The sequence below is a fragment of the Bufo gargarizans genome, chromosome 3, assembly GCF_014858855.1.
Source record: "Bufo gargarizans isolate SCDJY-AF-19 chromosome 3, ASM1485885v1, whole genome shotgun sequence".
Taxonomy (NCBI): domain Eukaryota; kingdom Metazoa; phylum Chordata; class Amphibia; order Anura; family Bufonidae; genus Bufo; species Bufo gargarizans.
The window spans coordinates 565,160,363-565,179,323 of NC_058082.1; the positions used below are offsets into that span (position 1 = coordinate 565,160,363).

Genomic DNA, 18,961 nt, shown 5'->3' on the forward strand with positions numbered 1-18,961 from the left:
GCATTAAGGCAATTCTGTTTTGGACTGCTTGTGAGAGCCCTGAACGGATCTTACAAACGGAAAGCCAAAACGCGAGTGTGAAAGTAGCCAATGGGGTTGTCTTGTCTGGGCAACCCTTTTTTGGAATGAAACCATCCACCAGCTGGTCCGGTTTCTCTAACCACCAGCAATTAGGTGGAGAATGAATGGAGAGCTGGCCATCCATAGAGAGTATTGGAGGCTTCCTTTCCATTCAATCTGTATCTGGATTTAGCCACCTTGTCTGGTGCAGTGTGGGTCAAGACACCATCTTTGTCCCGATCCTATATAGTGATTAGTCTACATATCTTCTATTCTTTTATACTATCCTATATGAGCCGCAGTTACCTAGTCAGACCTTTCCTATCACTTGGGCGTCATGGGATGCAAATGTGAAGAAGGAATAGTCAATGTTCTCGATGTTTGAAGGCCATTTAGTTTATCTGTGTAAATCCGGTGTGTGACTTCCTGGTGTTAAGTCAAGGCAATGTACACATGACGCTGAGATATAATGTCTACATAAGGCCTTGTTCAAACATCAGTTTTTTGATAAGTTATTCCCATCAGTTATTGTGAGCCAAAACCATGTGCGGGTCAAAAACACAGAACAGTTGCAGATCTTTTCATTATACCTTATCTCTGTGTAGCCTCCACTCTTGGGTTTGGCTCACAAAAACTGATGGAAACAACTGATCAAATAACTGACGTGTGAACAAAGCCTAATGTGCTTGAAGCAATTCTCCAATACACACCCAAATAATTCCTGACTGTCGTTTGGGCAGCTGCTCCACTTTTCCCTTAGCACCAATTTTGATAAATTCCCCAAATTTGTATTGTTGCTTCTGCTGCTTACATTTTACTTACCGTCAGCAGGTGGTTCCTGTAGGGTCAATCCCTATGTTGCAGGTTATGTTGCCGATTAGGCAGGAATGGACCATTTTAGGCCTGACTAATGGCCTCTGCCTAATTATGAAAATTTACGTAAGTCCCCACTACAAATTGGAATCCAAATTTTTGAAAACATTTGGATTAGTTAGGATCCAAATTTATTATGATTCGATTAGGGCAAGTTGCAAGAGGGAGAGAGACTTTTCCAGGCATTCAAAGTACTTTCCGTTTGGGTAGAATCGTATCACATGGTCAATTCAGACGAAACGGACCCGAAACTAATTTGAAGAAATTAGCTCCTCTTAAAGGTGTTATCCGGGAAATAATATTGATGACCTATCCACAGGATAAGTCATCAATAGGAAGCAAAGAAAAACAATCCGGCACTGGATAAATTCGTTGTCGCCACGTCTTTATTTCTCATATTCACGATACATACAGCGGACATCTCCTCCCACCACCTCCGGTCAAGTTGACATGTTTCGAACCCTAAGGCTTTTTAATCATCGGTGTGCTCAGGTTCAAGGGATTTTATGAGCCTCCGTCTCCAATAGAACAACACAAAAGGAAAAAAGGAGGGGGGGAGGGGGGGAATGAAAAACAGGCGAGAGGAAAAACAAAAGAAGGAGAAGGCGGAGGGAAAAGCAATCCCCGAGTCTGGCACCTCGCACCTGAAAACTTGTAACACCACAAGACTTAATAACCCACATACATATAATCTGCTGAAAATATATATATATGTATATGGAATGACGGGGATCAAATCAATCTAAATATTCCCCTGTACATCCAAGACAATTAAGTCATATTCCCAAAAACCGCACAGTGTGTATATGTTCCAAAAAAAAAAAAAATAACACTTAAAAAACCTTGGAAGCAAGTCCCAGGAGAGGGGAATCTCCCAAATCTCCCATGGGACATCTCAAACACTCAAAATGGCCTTTTAGAATAAATAAATATTATTATTGTACATTATGAAGCTTTTGGTAAAAATGCATTCATTCTTTTTTCAGGTTTAATCCAGATGGAAACCAGGTATTCAACCTCAAAATCCAATGTGCCTCACGTAGCAATATTTTTTTCTTGATGTTACCTCCTCTCGATGGGGCCATCACTTTTTCAAAAGCAAAAGTACATGAACTATTTATACTACGATTATGTTTTGTTATAAAATGGGTCTCTGCCTTAGAAATACCTGTTGCCTGTGGATTGTCAATATAATTAAGGTGTTCCCGTAATCTTACTTTAAACTGTCTGCTGGTACTGCCAATGTAAACATAGAAACCTAGAATGTGTCGGCAGATAAGAACCATTCGGCCCATCTAGTCTGCCCAATATACTGAATACTATGGATAGCCCCTGGCCCTATCTTATATGAAGGATGGCCTTATGCCTATCCCATGCATGCTTAAACTCCTTCACTGTATTTGCAGCTACCACTTCGGCAGGAAGGCTATTCCATGCATCCACTACTCTCTCAGTAAAGTAATACTTCCTGATATTACTTTTAAACCTTTGCCCCTCTCATTTAAAACTATGACCTCTTGTGGTAGTTTTTCTTCTTTTAAATATTCTCTCCTCTTTTGCCTTGTTGATTCCTTTTATGTATTTAGCAGTTTCTATCATATCCCCTCTGTCTCGTCTTTCTTCCAAGCTATACATGTTAAGGTCCTTTAATCTTTCCTGGTAAGTTTTATCCTGCAATCCATGTACCAGTTTAGTAGCTCTTCTCTGAACTCTCTCCAAAGTATCAATATCCTTCTGGAGATATGGTCTCCAGTACTGAGCACAATACTCCAAATGAGGTCTCACTAGTGCTCTGTAGAGCGCCATGAGCGCCCCCCTCTTTCTACTGGTAATTCCTCTTGCTATACACACAAGCATTCTGCTAGCATCTCCTGCTGCTCTATGACATTGTCTGCCTACCTTTAAGTCTTCTGAAATAATGATCCCTAAATCCCTTTCCCCAGATACTGAGGTTAGGACTGTATCACTGATTGTATAAATTCCCCCACTGGGATTGCTTTAATAGTGTGAGCAGGATGATGGCTGTTAGCCTTAAAGGGCTTCTGCAGTTTGTTGAAACTGATGATCTATCCTCTGGATAGATCATCAGCTTCTGATCGGCGGGGGTCCGACACCCGGGACCCCCGCTGATCAGCTGTTTGAGAAGGCAGTGGCGCTCCAGCAGCGCCGCGGCCTTCTCACTGTTTACCGCAGGCCCAGTGACGTCACAACTAGTATCACTGACCTGGGCGGGGCTAAGCTCTGTTCACTTGAATGGAGTTTAGCCCCGCCCAGGCCATTGATACTAGTCGTGACATCACTGGGCCAGCGGTACTGGGCCAGCGCCGCTGTCTTCTCAAACAGCTGATCGGCGGGGGTCCCGAGGGTCGGATCCCCGCCGATCAGAAGCTGATCGGTTTAAACAAACTGATCATCAGTTTAAACAAACTGCAGAACCCCTTTAAGGATGGTATTCCCTGAAACCTCTTTCCGAAGAGTTTTGGTACAAATATTTCGGTCCTGCACACCTGTCAGTCTGAGGTCTAGAAAACCGACTGTACGTAAATCCACGTGGTGTGTAAATTTAAAGAGAACCTGTCACCGGGATTTTGGGTATAGAGCTGAGGACATGGGCTGCTAGATGGCCGCTAGCACGTCCGCAATATCCAGTCCCCATAGCTCTGTGTGCTTCTATTGTGTAAAAGAAAAACGATTTTATATATATGTAAATCATGCAAGTAAGAAGCCCAAGGAGCTGTTACTAATGTTTCTGGAGCCACAAAGCTAGAGCGCCGTAATCTCGCAATGCGCGAGCTAGCTCATGCGCAGTGTCGGCATAGTGTTCCTTCCCTGTGCTGGCATCAGCCTCAGGGAATGAACTGCGTGTGCGGTAGGTCGCCAATCGCGAGATTATGGCGCTCTAGCTTTGTGACGTCGGGGAGCAAGGAGGAGATTCGGAGGACGCGGGGCGGTGCTGGGCTTCTTCACAGTGGACGTGGCTGGGCTCAGAGTCAGAGAACGCTGGACTCATCTCTGAAGCATGGAGGAGACAGGACTCATCTAAGGTTCATTTACATATCTATAAAATAGTTTTTTTTGACATAATAAAAGCACACAGAGCTATAGGTGCTGGGTATTGCAGATCTGCTAGCGGCAGTCTAGCAGCCCATGTCCTCAGCTCTATACCCCAAATCCCGATGACAGGTTCCCTTTAAGGTTGTAGGGGTTATTATTGACATAAGCCACAAAGTCCAGTGTGGCAGCCACATCGCCCCCCCCCCCCCCCATATAATGAGCAAATCGTCGATGTATCTGCCATACCAGACCACCGCATCCACAAAGGGATTATCCTCAGAGAACACATAACGTTCCTCCCAATATGTCATTATAAGGTTAGCAAGGGAGGGCGCATGGATGATTGGTATCACTGATGCCTCCACGCAAAGAAAATCTTAAAACGTCATAAATTCCCTTGTACCTGAGCACACCGCGAGGCTATGATTAAGAACCTAAGGGTTCGAGAAACATGTCAACTTGACCGGAGGTGGTGGGAGGAGATGTCCGCTGTATGTACTATGTATCGCGAATATGAGAAATAAAGACTCGGCGACGACGAGTTTATCCAGTGCCGGATTGTTTTTCTTTGCTTCCTATGTATATTGAGTCGGCCTTGGCTCGTAGCCGTGCACGGAGGATATTGGGTGAGCTGGACTTATATATCCTATGTCCTAGGATAAGTCATCAATGTGAGGTCTGAGTCCCGGCGTCCCCGCCGATGAGCTATTTTGGAAAGCTGCGGCACTTACCGGAGCTCTAGTGAGCGTCGCAACCTCTCAGGCGCTTACCAAGCACAATGCCGTACATCGTATAGGGGCTGTGCTTGATTTTGCAGCTGAGCCTCATTGAATTGAAAGAAAGTAGACCGCGTGACCGATGGACGGTGGTGGCCTAGGAAGAGGCTGCGTTGCCTCTTCTAATAGCTGATTGGTGGCGCTCCTGAGTGTCGGCAATTTGATATAGATGACTTATCCTGAGGGTAGGTCATCAATATTGATTCCCGAAAAACCCCTTTAAGTCCCGACCCTTTTGCTGCACAACTGGAGAACCATAAGGAACGTAGGCCACCTCATTGGCCATTCATTTCAAAACCCTGAACATTTAAGTGTCCTAATCCAATCACGTTAGGCGCACAGGTGTTTAGGAAGCTGAGATATGGAGTGCTTCTGGTTGGGTCCGCACACTGTGTTGCCGGTAACGTGGACCACCTCCATCACTGTACAGCTCCTGCGAGACTTCAGGGCCAGACGGGGGTATGTCTCCACTGCCTAGGACTGTCAGACACTGGTGGGGAGCGGCATGAAGGGCAGAGAGGGGAGCCTCTGGGAGCAATAAGGTGCAACGCCGCCGCCTTCGTTGCTCCTAGGGGCTCATTTGTATATTATAAAACATACATTTTCTCAAGAAAGCAGGCATCTAGGGAGATGAGACCAAGACCATAATGTCCAGCTGTCTCAGAAGAGTTGGCTTTATTTTGTGACATATCTGATGACAGAACCCTTTGATGGGATGTATCTGATTGGAAGAGGTCTGACACCTTGCACCGCTTCCGATCAGCTGTTCTGCAGAAGCTCTGGGACTGGAATTGCACATTACCATCTATCGTGTGGTGGACGGTGCTGGTCACTGCAGCACTGCTCCCTGAAGTGACTGCTGCAGTAACCAGCTCCAACCACTACGCAACGGATGGAGCTGTGTAAGTTCCACCAATGCCGCCGGCTCTCTTTGGTTATACAGCCGACCTTCTATCTCCTCATTGATTTCGGTGATATATAGATTACACCGATTTATTTTATTTTTTCATTTTTTAATTCCACCCATATGATTTTAATAGGAAACGTGCAACTTTTTTTTGTCATTCCCAATATTTTACCATTACAAAAATAAACTGGGGGAAATACCTGATCGAGTCGCGCAGGTGACGCATGGCTGGGGATTGTGACCCTTGGTGCCCTGTCACAAGAAGGACTGACTGCAGTGGTGAGGGGACCCCATTGCAATAGCCATGAAATGGGCCCCAATTACGGTGCCGGGTTTTACCACCCAGGATAGAAGGGTCAGAGGTTTGACTTTCAATGACCCTTGGACCAGTTCCTCCGGACATGGTGGTGCTTCCACCAGTTGCAAAGCGAATGAGACTAAACAGGGGGGCCCCTTCTCTCCGGGGGCCCCACAGCAGCTGTATATGGTATGTACATATGACTACAACGTATGAACCTAAACATGCGACTCCTGCTGTCTTACAGATTCAGTGAAGGTGGTGGGCCTGATCTGCGCCTCGCTGGGTGCCTGGTATTTGGGGTATGTCTTTGCGGCGATATTACCGGAGGACTCGTTACAGTCGGCCATTGGGAGTATGCAGAAAATAGTCGACAAACCTGTTATTAAAGGTGAGTCCTACAATTATTATTCATATAGATTAAGATGACACGTAAGTGGCGTTTACTAACAGGCGGAATTCTTAAAGGCATACTCACCCTGGAGCCACATAGAAATGTCAGCTGCCAATATAATTCACATATACTCAGGAAAGGTTGGACCCCATAGCAAAGTTTTAAATGGGGCAATCTGAGCAACTTCTCCGCAACCCTTCTTCCTGCGTGTAGTCAAGACCCATGCCCGCCATACAACTCCCCCAACCACTGTATAGTGCCCCCCCCCACATAGTACCAAGTCCCCTTAGTGCCCCACACAGTATAATGCCCCCTCTGTGCCCCCACACAGTATGATGCCCCCTCTGTGCCCCCACATAGTATGATGCCCCCTCTGTGCCCCCACACAGTATGATGCCCCCTCTGTGCTCCCACGCAGTATGATGCCCCCCTTAGTGCCCCCATACAGTATAATGCCCCCTTAGTGCCCCCACACAGTATAATGCCTCCTTAGTGCCCCCACACTGTATAATGCCCCCTTAGTGCCCCCACACTGTATAATGCCCCCTTAGTGCCCCCACAAAGTGTAATGCCTTCTCAGTGCCCCCACACAGTATAATGCCCCATTAGTGCCCCCACACAGTATAATGCCCCCTTAGTGCCCCCACACTGTATGATGCCCCCTTAGTGCCCCCACACTGTATAATGCCTGTTTAGTGTTCCCACACAGTATAATGCCCCCTTAGTGCCCCCACACAGTATAATGCCCCCTTAGTGCCCCCACAACAGTATCAAGTCCCCTTAGAGCCATACAACCCCCCAGCCAGTACTTATGCCCCTTTAGTGCCCCCACACAGTAGTCATTCCCTCTTTTGACCACTTCACAGTAGTTATGCCCCCTTCCTCTGCATGTTCTATGCGTAGGTTTCAGCATAGCACGGCGCGGACAGGCAGGAGCGCTGCACATTGTGGCTTCTTCCTTTCCTCACTGCGCTCTGCTGAACCCTAGGAATGGACTCAGGGTGTTCTGCACTGATGTTACATGGTAGAGCTTTTAGCAGACGGTACAGACAGGAGCGGCGAGGGGCCCGGACAGCGCATTCCGAATCCATAGACTGCAAACATGGCGGTGGTGTCCGGATTCTGTATGCACTGCAGTCATTATCTATCTATATCCATCTATCTCATATCTATCTATCTATCTATCTATCTATCTATCTATCTATCTCATATCTATCTATCTATCTATCTATCTATCTCATATCTATCTATCTCTCATATCTATCTATCTTTTTCTATCTAATACTAATTAGTAATAAAAATCTCTTGTGTTCAGGAACCTGTGTTCATAAAAGTTCTTCCTCCGGGTAATTTGCCCAGCATCTGGTAGTACACCTCTAAATAAGGCCTCATGCACACAGCAGTGTTTTTGTCTGCATCCAATCCACATATTTAGCGGATCGGATGCGGACCCATTCATTTCAATGGGTCCGCAAAACATGAGGACAACACACCATGTGCTGTCAGCATCTGTTTGTCCGTTCCACCACCCCGAAAAAGAATGGAACATGTCCTATTTTTGTCCATTTTGCAGACAATAATAGGCATTTTGACCCATGTAAATTGAGGGATGCATCTGGTTGGTGTCCGTATCCGTATCATGCGGACGTCAAAATTCCTTTCGGTCATGTGCATAAATTACCACTTAATATGACTATTCAATGGTCAAATGCAATGTAATATCACCTTTATAATCACCACATATTACCCCCATACTGTTACTGAAGTAATATGTACTATACAAAAGACCAGTGTTACCGCCATACAGTGACCGTATAGTGCTAGATACCAGGTCTACACAGACTGTATGAATGGACGCACTACCGTCATACCCAGTGACTGACAGGTGACGTCTTCTCTGATTGAGGACCTTCTGTTTCCTTTCCCTCTCCATCTGCTCCAGACTGTTATGGCAACTTCTCCTGGTGACTGCAGAGTTGGCTGCCCAGAGGTCTATGGTCCCTCTTTTATGCAGCCGCCCCCGCCCTCCATGGCAACACAACTCCTCCATCCTTCAACATTGCCATCCTGCTACTGATAGCAGCCCTGTGCTTGTTGATTCACCACATGCGACCAATACTGTACCTACAATGCTGCATAATGACCCCCCACTATACTATCAAAGGAAATGCAGACCATAGACCACAAATCTACATAAATTCATTCAGACCCCACACGAGACTTCAAAATGAACTCAGACTCCCTGCCAGACCGTTATATGAAGTCAGACCCCAGATCAGACACAGAAATTAATCCAGACCATAGAGCAGACCCTAAATCAATTCAGACCCCCGACCAGACCCCTAAATTATTTCAGACCCCAGATATAAAAAATTATCAGACTCCAGAAAAGCCCCTAAAATTAATTATACCAGACCTTTAAATGAATCAGACCCAAGATCCCAAAAATCAGCCCTCAGATCAGACAACTAAGTGAATCAGACCTCAAACCAGACCACACAATCCAGACCCCAGACCAGACCCCTAAATGATATCAGACCCATACCTTTATTTTTTCTGATACAGAGATGCAAAAAGATACAATTCTTGGAATTATAGGAGGTTTTTTCCTTCTTCACATTCACATCCATGTTGCAAGCAAATCTCCACATTTCCAACTCTAGAATTTTGGGCTCATGCACACGACCGTTGTTGTTTTGCGGTCCGTTTTTCATAGATCCGTTGTTCCGTATCAGATTTTTTTTTCTTTTTCTCTGATTAAAGTCCTCTTCCGTTCCGTTATTACACAAAACATATACGTATGGTTTCCGTATGCGATCCGTTTTTTTGCGGATCGGAAACGGAAACAGTAACTGATTAATCACCAAACACATGAGCAATATGGGCTGGGCATAGCATTTCTACAGTATGGATCCACAAAATACGGATGACATACGGATGTGCTCCGTGTGCGTTCCGTATTTTTTGCGGACACATTGACTTGAATGGGGCCTCGGACCGTGATTTGCGGACAATAATAGGACATGCACAACTTTTTTGCTGAATGGAAATACGGAATGCACACGGGGTACCTTCCGTTGTTTTTGCGGATTCATTGAAGTGAATGGTTCCGCATACGTTCAGTAAAAAAAAAAAAAACGGAACGGAAGTGGAAGGAAAATACGTTCATGTGCATGATCCCTTAAGCTGTATCCTTTAAGACTAATATGCATTATATTATCATCTACTATTAGAGACTCTTGATTAATAGGGTTGTCCCATCAGGCCCGTGGTAAGCAGCTCATTATTGAGGAAGTGGTTGCACTATGGAGGGCACTCGTGATGATGGAAAACCCCTTTATGCTGCGCATAACTTTCTTCTTTTACCTAATAACATGACTTTTCCACTCACTAGAAGGACTAAGTAGACTATAAGGGATGCAGGAGATAAACCCCCTGCTTATGGCACCAGACAGGTAGAGCTCCAGTTTGTTTGATTCTTGATTCCCCACGAGGAGACGTTGAAGGACTCTTGGTTTGTTCACCACTTGATCCTGTCAAAGTCTCTTCTGCCTACTGAAATGAAATGTCTGTGGTCATGTTGACAACTACTTAGATTATCCTGACTGTAACATTTACATATATATATATTTATATTGAAGCTCCACTGCCCATGAAACAGAAGTGTGCCGCATGGAGAACCTGCCCCTCCTCCGAGGTTGTGTACCGCCTACGAAGTGGTGGCGGAAAGGATATTCTACCCGATATCTGTCTGGAAGATGAAATGTAAGTAGATGTTACATTATCGGGATCTGATTTTTAGGAAACACAGCTGCAGGTGCTAATGAGGCATAGTTGTCGTACCCATGGCAGTGCCACAAAGATACATTTTCCTCTATGGTTATCATGCCCATGTGCCTTATTATATTGTACTGGCACAGTGTTTACTTACAATATATTATCCTATTACCCCTTAGTACCTCATCGTGTGTTACTTTCTGACCACTTTGCCAGCTCATTATAGCAGCACTTAACATGATACCTAACCCCTGAGAGCAAAAATAAGATGGAGGGAACAAGACCCCTTTTGCCTGCATAAAATTTCCCCCAATATTGTCACTGTGGACACTGAAACCAACTGCCGATGGCCAAGACTCCAAGGGACACCACCCTGATGGAGTCCCAGTCAGACTGCTCTAGCCATGGAGAACACTAGGTCCACCCTGAATGGTATTCTCCTTCACTCCTGGGAGGCCCTTTCATTCTAGACTATCTGTATGGCAGTCATCCTGGGTACAGTCATCCTGGGTACAGTCATCCTGGGTACAGTCATCCTGGGTACAGTCATCCTGGGTACAGTACTTCTTCAATGTGTGAACTGACAGGGGCAGAGTTAGATACTTCACATAATTCTAGGACAATGAGATGTGAAATGAATGACTCATGTGGCTTTCATTGTCTTTCAGATTATTGGGTGGAATTAAGAAGACAGGAGATAGAGGGATAAACATCGCTGTCGTCAGCTGTAAGTCATTCTCCTGCAGATCTATGCAGTACAAAAAGTAGCAGGCAGCAGAGGGGCTTGGTGCTTCAGGTCATCGCTCCATCCAAATCAATTAGTAGAAGTGCTCCAGAGGAAACCTGCTGTGTTGGCCTCAACACTCCTAAAATCGCAAAAATACGTAAAATCCTCTGCACTCTTAAAATGCAATACTTTATTTTATATTCTCCTTAAAAAACACCTTTCTGATTAAACATAATCCCCTTAGTTGTGCTACATAGGTTCTAGTCCACTTTCTTGTACGTGGATTTTGTACGTGGATTTTACCTAATTCCTACATCTATATAGTGATGTCATCCTACATTACATCATGAGAATGGAAGATTCACAAAATGAACCGAACAAACCCCTCCTGGCCCAGGGTGGAATGATGGTGGCAGATATGTGGCCCTGTAGTCTGCTGGAGATTTATGCACCCAGGGACCTCCTTAAAGGGGTTATCCCATGACAATCTCTAACAAAGCTAGAACCAGCCCTGTGCCTGACATGGATCCAGAGATCTCACCATTCATTGCTCCAATTGCTCTGCTAGATTTTCTAAAGAATGGCAGCTCCGCAGGTGTGTCCTTTCTCAGGGGTGTGTCCTTTCTCGGGGGGGGGGGTGTCCTTTCTTGGGGGGTGTCCTTTCTCGGGGGGGGGTGTCCTTTCTTGGGGGGTGTGTCCTTTCTTGGGGGGTGTGTCCTTTCTCGGGGGGGGGGGGTGTCCTTTCTTGGGGGGTGTCCTTTCTCGGGGGGGGGGGGGGTGTCCTTTCTCAGGGGTGTGTCCTTTCTCGGGGGTGTGTCCTTTCTCGGGGGTGTGTCCTTTCTCGGGGGTGTGTCCTTTCTCGGGGGTGTGTCCTTTCTCAGGGGTGTGTCCTTTCTGTGCAGCATTTTACCTATCACAGCTCAAGGTGCATGCCCTTTCTGTGCAGCCCTCTCCCTATCATAGCTCATGGAGTGTGTCCTTTCTGCTGCAGCTCTCTCCCTATCACAGCTAAGGGTATGTGCCCTTTCTGCTGCAGTGCTGTCCTTTACTTCCTGCCCCAAGACCGAACCCCTTTAAGTTCCTGCTCCAGGATGTACTTTTAGTGCCCCAGTCCAAGGTGTCTGCGTCACGTGCCCCTCTAGTACAGCAATGACAGGTGCCCCTTTTAGTACCTTCCCCAGGTGCCCCTTTTAGTACCTCTCACCCAAATTCCCCCTTTAGTGCCTCTCCCAGGTGCCCCATTTAGTGCTCTACCATAGGTAGCTCGATAGTGATGCTTATAACATATTATATGATACTATACTGATATATTGTACACATTCTTGCCATGTGTCTTATATTTCTTCTTCTTTTTTAGGGGAGTCCATGAAGGTCACAGACACCAAGACATTTGACATGTATGATGGAGGTATGATCTTCAGCCGCTCTGTGTGAGCGCGGCGCATTTTATTACTACACCCAGCATTGTGCTGTCATTTACTCCTGTGCCTCCAGTGTTTGTGCTACCATAGATGGGCTGTATTATTCAGACTTATGTGTTTGCACAGTGACACCTAGTGGGCATGGGACATTACTACAAGTATTCTCAAAAGTTTGAAAAGTTTTGTCCACCTTGTACAACTTCAGGACCAGGGTAATTTCTTCAGGTCCAGACATTTTTTGTATGCATTAGTTTAACTTTTTTTTTTATTTATTGAGCAAGCAACATGATTTTTTACATGAATATTTTGTATCATTTTTGTTCACATAGGGTGAATTGACTTTGTACTTCACTGGTGTACGAGTATTTTTTTGCACCAAAATTGGCAACTTTTTTTGCCATTTTACACCACCCTCATCAGAGTGCTGTAGAAGTTAAGGCGGGAAGGAACGCCTCCTTCCCGACAATTGTGTGCTCAATTGTGTGTGGTTACGAAGGGTAATTAGTTTCAAGGCAGATCTATTTTTAAGACTTAAAGGGCTTCTGTCACCCCCAAAACGGCAATTCTGTTCAAATGTAATATGCCAGGTTCACCAGCAGGTGGCAGCGAATATGGCAGAGCAGTAGATAGAATAGAGTGGAACCTTCCATTCCATTCTAACCCCCCGCTGTGGAGGAGTGGGCAAGCCCCATGTCCTGCAGGAAGAGTGGGGACCAGTGAGTTCCAGTTAGTGCTAGCTGACCCCCTGCTAAGGAAGCAGGTCGCAGTGCATCGTCCCTCCTGGACGTGTGTTGCCCACACCAGCCAGAACACCTCCAGTCCTGCTTGAGCAGAGAGACCACTGCTAGAAGTCTCATTAGCCAGGAAGAAGTTGCCCTGTGCCATGCCATAGAGTCAGACAGAAAGACAGAAGTTGCAGCAGAAAGCAAAATCCTGACAGATGTAGCAGAGCCGAGAGTGTTTGCCTGCCATCTTCATGCTAAAACTTGCTGGAAACCAAGACTAAGTCTGTAAACTGTTTGAAGAAACGTTTTTGCAAAGTAAAGCTGCAGTTGAACTACATATAAAGTCTGGACTCGATCTCTTTCATCATCCTCTCCACCACCTATTTACCCTATTTGCTCTGCTTCGTCCGGCAACGCCTGGGGTTTTGGATATCCAAGTAGGAGCACCATGACAAGTGCAAAAGCCGCACCTAAAGGGACACTATAGGCAACCCTTACACCACTCTGGCATTCCTACACCTGGGTACCACCAGTGACAACTACTTAGGGGAATCTAATCCCTTGTTACTCAAATTCAACTGGCGTCACAAAAAATTACATTACAGTCGCATGTACGGGCGTTGCACATCCATTGAAATAAATGGGATTCTGTGCTAGAAACTGCTTGCAGTCATCTAACGGAATTGCACATGGCTGTCTTCCCACATTTTGTGTTTCATTTCAGACTTCTCTGGACCAATGGTTGAGTTTATCAACAAGATCGCCAGTGGCTCCATCATCCTGGTCGTCAGTCATGACGATGCATCTTCAAAGTAAGAATAAATCAATGTTGTGTGAAAGAATTACAGATGGCTCGGGGGGATTACAGGCTGCAGCTTTCTAATACACTTGTGTTGCAATTCCTTATGGATTTCAAGATCTCTGCTTGCTGGTAGTGAATAGGAACATTCTTGTTTACATCCAGAAACTGAAAACATGTACAGTATATTGGCATTCCGCTACAATAGTATCCAGTCTAGACAATCCTCTGAGCATCAGTAATATGTCTTACATATTTGCTACTGCCCTCCACTAGGAATATTAACATTAAACCCCTAACATTAAACCCCTTTAACCCCTTGGAATGGTTAAAGCCACATACCTCGGTGCGGATCCCCTCGGTGCGAACCCTTTCATACCACCGGGTATGTGGCTTTAACCATTCCACTGCCCTCCACTAGGAATATTAACATTAAACCCCTTCACTGCCCTAGACCACCAGGTATGTGGCTTTAACCATTCCACTGCCCTCCACCAGGAATATTAACATTAAACCCCTTTACTGCCCTAGACCACCAGGTAAGTGGCTTTAACCAGTCCATTGGCCTCCACCAGGAATATTAACATAAAAGCCCTTCACTGCCCTAGATCACCAGGTAAGTGGCTTTCACCTTTCCACTGTCCTCCACTGGAAATATTAACATTAAACCCGTTCAATGACCTAGACCACCAGGTATGTGGCTTTAAACATTCCACTGCCCTCCACCAGGAATATTAACATTAAACCCCTTCACTGCTCTAGACCACCAGGTAAGTGGCTTTAACCAGTCCACTGGCCTCCACAGGAATGTTAACATTAAACCCCTTCACTGCCCTAGACCACCAGGTAAGTGGCTTTAACCAGTCTACTGGCTTCCACCAGGAATTTTAACAATTGACCCCTTTACTGACCTAGACCACCAGGTAAGTGGTTTTAACCATTCCACTGCCCTCCACTAGGAATATTAACATTAAACCCCTTCACTGCCCTAGACCACCAGGTATGTGGTTTTACCGTTCCACTGCCCTCCACTAGGAATATTAATATTAAACCTTTTAATGCTCTAGACCACCAGGGAAGGATACTGGAATTAACCCCTTCTCTGACCAAGAACTCTGAAGACGCTGGAATTAACTCCTTTGCTGCTGTAGACCACTAGTTACAATAGCCCCCTTAAGACACTAGACCACCAGAGATATTTATATTTACTCCATCACTGTCCGAGATCAAATGGTATACTGACATTTACCCCTTCACTGCATTAGTCTACATTCACTGCCTGGATCACCAGAAATGCTGGCACTAGCACCTCTCCTGCCATAGAACTCCATACATACAAACATTAACCCCTTATTGCTCTGGATCACCAGGCATACAAAGGCTTAGAAGGAACATTGTCAGTAATACAGATGAAAGTAACAGGTGAGCTTTAGCCAGAAGCTTTGCAGAAGGAGAGAGCCGAACGAAACCTTTGCACTAGGACCATTAATTACACCCTTGTGCATGAACCTCAAAGCGTACCAGTTTAAAAAAAAAAAAAAACGTTTGCATAATGGCTGTACTTCATTGTACAATCAAAACTGTGAAGGAACAATTTTTCTTGTGCTTCCCTAATGTCTCTTTCAGCCATATCATTCCCTGTTTCAGCTGCACAGCTAGATGCATTTCACTCAGAAGCAGAGGGCATTGCCCTTCTGTGTATTCTGCCAGCAATCTACTGCTGTGACGTACTTTCCCTTACTTCCCTTTGTTTGTTTTCAGCTCCGGAGCTCACAAAATAGATAAGGAGGGGGAAATCACACTTACAGTCACACAGGAGACTCCTATAGTCTTCAAAATTGTGTGAAAGTACAGTGACTCTTTAATGGGGTTCTCTGAGACTTGATACATATTAATGTCAGTCTATAAAGCGCTGATGCTTTTTATTGTACCTATGCTGCGGTTCATTCCCAGTGATCTCGGGGGCGGCACACTTTCATACAATTAGTCTGTAGGTGCGCTGCATACACGAGGTCTGTGTACACAGGGCACCTCCATAGCTCGGCCTTTCCTCACGCAGAGCAACGTTTTAGCAGGTTATGTCTTCCTACATTCAGAATTATCTACAGAGATAGGATTAACCCATATTTTTGCATTTGCAGATTAAGCGAAGATGCCAAAAAAGTTTTTGAAAGCCTCGGCAGTAAAGAAGTTCGAAATCTAAAATTCCGCTCACAGTGGGTGTTCCTGACTATCAAAGGAGGCACAGTCCCTGAAAATATCGAAAAAGAAAAGGTAAAATAAGAAAAAATGAAACCATTCAAAGAACGTTGCATCGCTGGGATTGATAACAGGGAATAATAGTATTGAGGTCTGCAGCAAAGAATAGTCTAATCTAAGGTGCAGCCTCTCACACACACACTAGAGGGCGCAGTGGTTACCACTATAAGGGATTTTGATGTGCCAATCAGAGGTGTAGGAATGCAAAATATGGGAGCATGCTCAACTACCCCCCAGAGCTGAGAGGAGCATTCCCTGCAGCCCAGACTTCTAGGAAACTGAAAAATGTATTTGTACCATGTTAGCCAGTAAATACACTGAACAAAAATATAAACGCAGCATTTTTGGTTTTGCTCCCATTTTGCATGAGCTGAACTCAAAGATCTGAAACATTTTTTACATACACAAAAGGCCCATTACTCTCAGATCTGTCTAAATCTGTGTTAGTGAGCGCTTCTCCTTTGCCGAGATAATCCATCCCACCTCACAGGTGTAGCATATCAAGGTGCTGATTAGACAGCATGAATATTGCACAGGTGTGCCTTAGACTGCTCACAATAGCACCTTCCCTCATAGCTTTTAGAGGAGGAAAATCAGACCTTAGATCAGACCCCCCCCCCCATGTCAGACCTTAGATCAGACCTCCCCCATGTCAGACCTTAGATCAGACCCCCTCCATGTCAGACCTTAGATCAGCCCCCCCCCTCCCCATGTCAGACCTTAGATCAGACCCCCTCCATGTCAGACCTTAGATCAGACCACCATATCAGACCTCAGATCAGACCCCCATATTATACCTCAGATCAGACCCTTATATCAAACCTCATTTCACATCCCTATATCAGACATCAGATCAGACCCCTATATCAGACTTCAAATCAGACCCCTATATCAGACATCAGATCAGACCCCTATATCAGACATCAGATCAGACCCCTATATCAGACATCAGATCAGACCCCCATATCAGATCTCAAATCAGACCCCTATATCAGACATCAGATCAGATCCCTATATCAGACTTGAAATCAGACCCCCATATCAGATCTCAAATCAGACCCCTATATCAGACATCAGATCAGACCCCTATATCAGACATCAGATCAGACCCCTATATCAGACATCAGATCAGACCCCTATATCAGACATCAGATCAGACCCCTGTATCAGATATCAGATCAGACCCCTATATCAGACTTCAAATCAGACCCCTATATCAGACATCAGATCAGACCCCTATATCAGACATCAGATCAGACCCCTATATCAGACTTCAAATCAGACCCCTATATCAGACATCAGATCAGACCCCTATATCAGACATCAGATCAGACCCCTATATCAGACATCAGATCAGACCCCTGTATCAGATATCAGATCAGACCCCTATATCAGACATCAGATCAGACCCCTGTATCAGATATCAGATCAGACCCCTATATCAGTCATCAGATCAGACCCCTATATCAGACATCAGATCAGACCCAAATATCAGACCTCAGTTCAAACCAAAAATAACTTGCCTCCCTGGACGTTGCCACCACTGCACATTCAGCTGCTCTTCCTGCACTGCACTGTGACCTGACGCGTGATGTCATAGTGTGCGCACTACGTCCTGACACTGTACGCAATCAGGACCGTGCAGCACAGCGCCCGGAGAAAGACTACAGTCAGCTCTAGCAGCATTGCATTCACTTCTCCCCCCCAACTGGATGCTAGTGAGCACTACCATAATGGAAGTGGTCATTAGTATTCACTTTGCAAGACACACTGACAGTTTTGGGGGGGAAAAGTGTGTCTTATAAAGCAAAAGTACGGTATACATTTCTACCATGTTAGCCAGTAAATAGAAGAAAAAAACGGAGATTCCTCAGTGGTTGATACCGTTTTATGGCTATTGCAAGTTTTCGAGACTACTCAAGCCTCATTTAAGACAGAAGATTCACATATTTACTGTATTTTTCACCCCATAAGGCCTCATGCACACGACCGTATTTTGTTTCCTTGTCCGATCCGTTTTTTTTGCGGATAGGATGCAGACCCATTCATTTCAATGGGTCCGCAAAAAACACGGACAACACACCGTGTGCTGTGCGCATCAGTATGTCCGTTCCGTTGCTCCACACAAAAAAAAAAAAAAGTGCATGTCCTATTTTTTTCTAGTTTGCAGACAAGGATAGGCATTATTACAATGGATCCGCAAAAAAAAAACGGATTTGCACAAAAACCGGATGCCATACGGAACGTCATCAGTTTTTTTTGCGGATCTGCTATTTTGCGGACCACAAAACACATATGGTCGTGTGCATGTAGCCTAAGATGCATTTTTCCCCCAAAGGTGGGGGAAAAATGCCCCTGTGTCTTATGGGATGAATACTAATGAACTTCCATTATGGAATCACTCATTGGTACCGGAAGACCGGTAAGCGGTGAAGGCTCCATATTCACCTCTTCTTGGTCCTCGGCTGTTGGCTGTGCAGTGGCTGCGCACAGCGTGCGGGTGCTATGTGACCTCACGCTGTGCGCACCAGTTCACAGCACAGCTGGCAGCAGGATGAAGAGGATCGCGCTGGAGGAGAGGAGCGGCGGGGGCTGGTAAGAGACAATGGGGGCTGATATAATGCTGCTGGGGGCTGGTGAGAGGCAATGGGGGCTGATATAACGCTGCTGGGGCTAGTGAGAGGCAATGGGGGCTGATATAACGCTGCTGGGGGCTGATGAGAAGCAAATGAGGGCTGATATAACGCTGCTGGGGTCTGATGAGAGGCAATGGGGGTCTGATAGGAGGCTGCTAGGGGCTGATGAGAAGCAATGGGGGCTGATATAACGCTGCTGGGGGCTGGTCAGAAGCAATGGGGGCTGATATAATGCTGCTGGGGGCTGATGAGAGG

The 18,961-nt window shown here is 45.6% G+C and overlaps 1 protein-coding gene across 1 annotated transcript in view; it reads left to right on the forward strand.

Moving 5' to 3' along the window:
* FAM3B (FAM3 metabolism regulating signaling molecule B) overlaps positions 1-18,961 on the forward strand; it is a 51,004-nt gene that overhangs the window by 21,298 nt on the left and 10,745 nt on the right. Inside the window, exons 2-7 of the mRNA XM_044287483.1 lie at positions 6,216-6,359; positions 10,004-10,127; positions 10,808-10,866; positions 12,224-12,274; positions 13,737-13,824; positions 15,953-16,085. Coding sequence (XP_044143418.1) covers positions 6,216-6,359; positions 10,004-10,127; positions 10,808-10,866; positions 12,224-12,274; positions 13,737-13,824; positions 15,953-16,085 — 599 coding nt within the window. The remainder of the gene's footprint in view (positions 1-6,215; positions 6,360-10,003; positions 10,128-10,807; positions 10,867-12,223; positions 12,275-13,736; positions 13,825-15,952; positions 16,086-18,961) is intronic.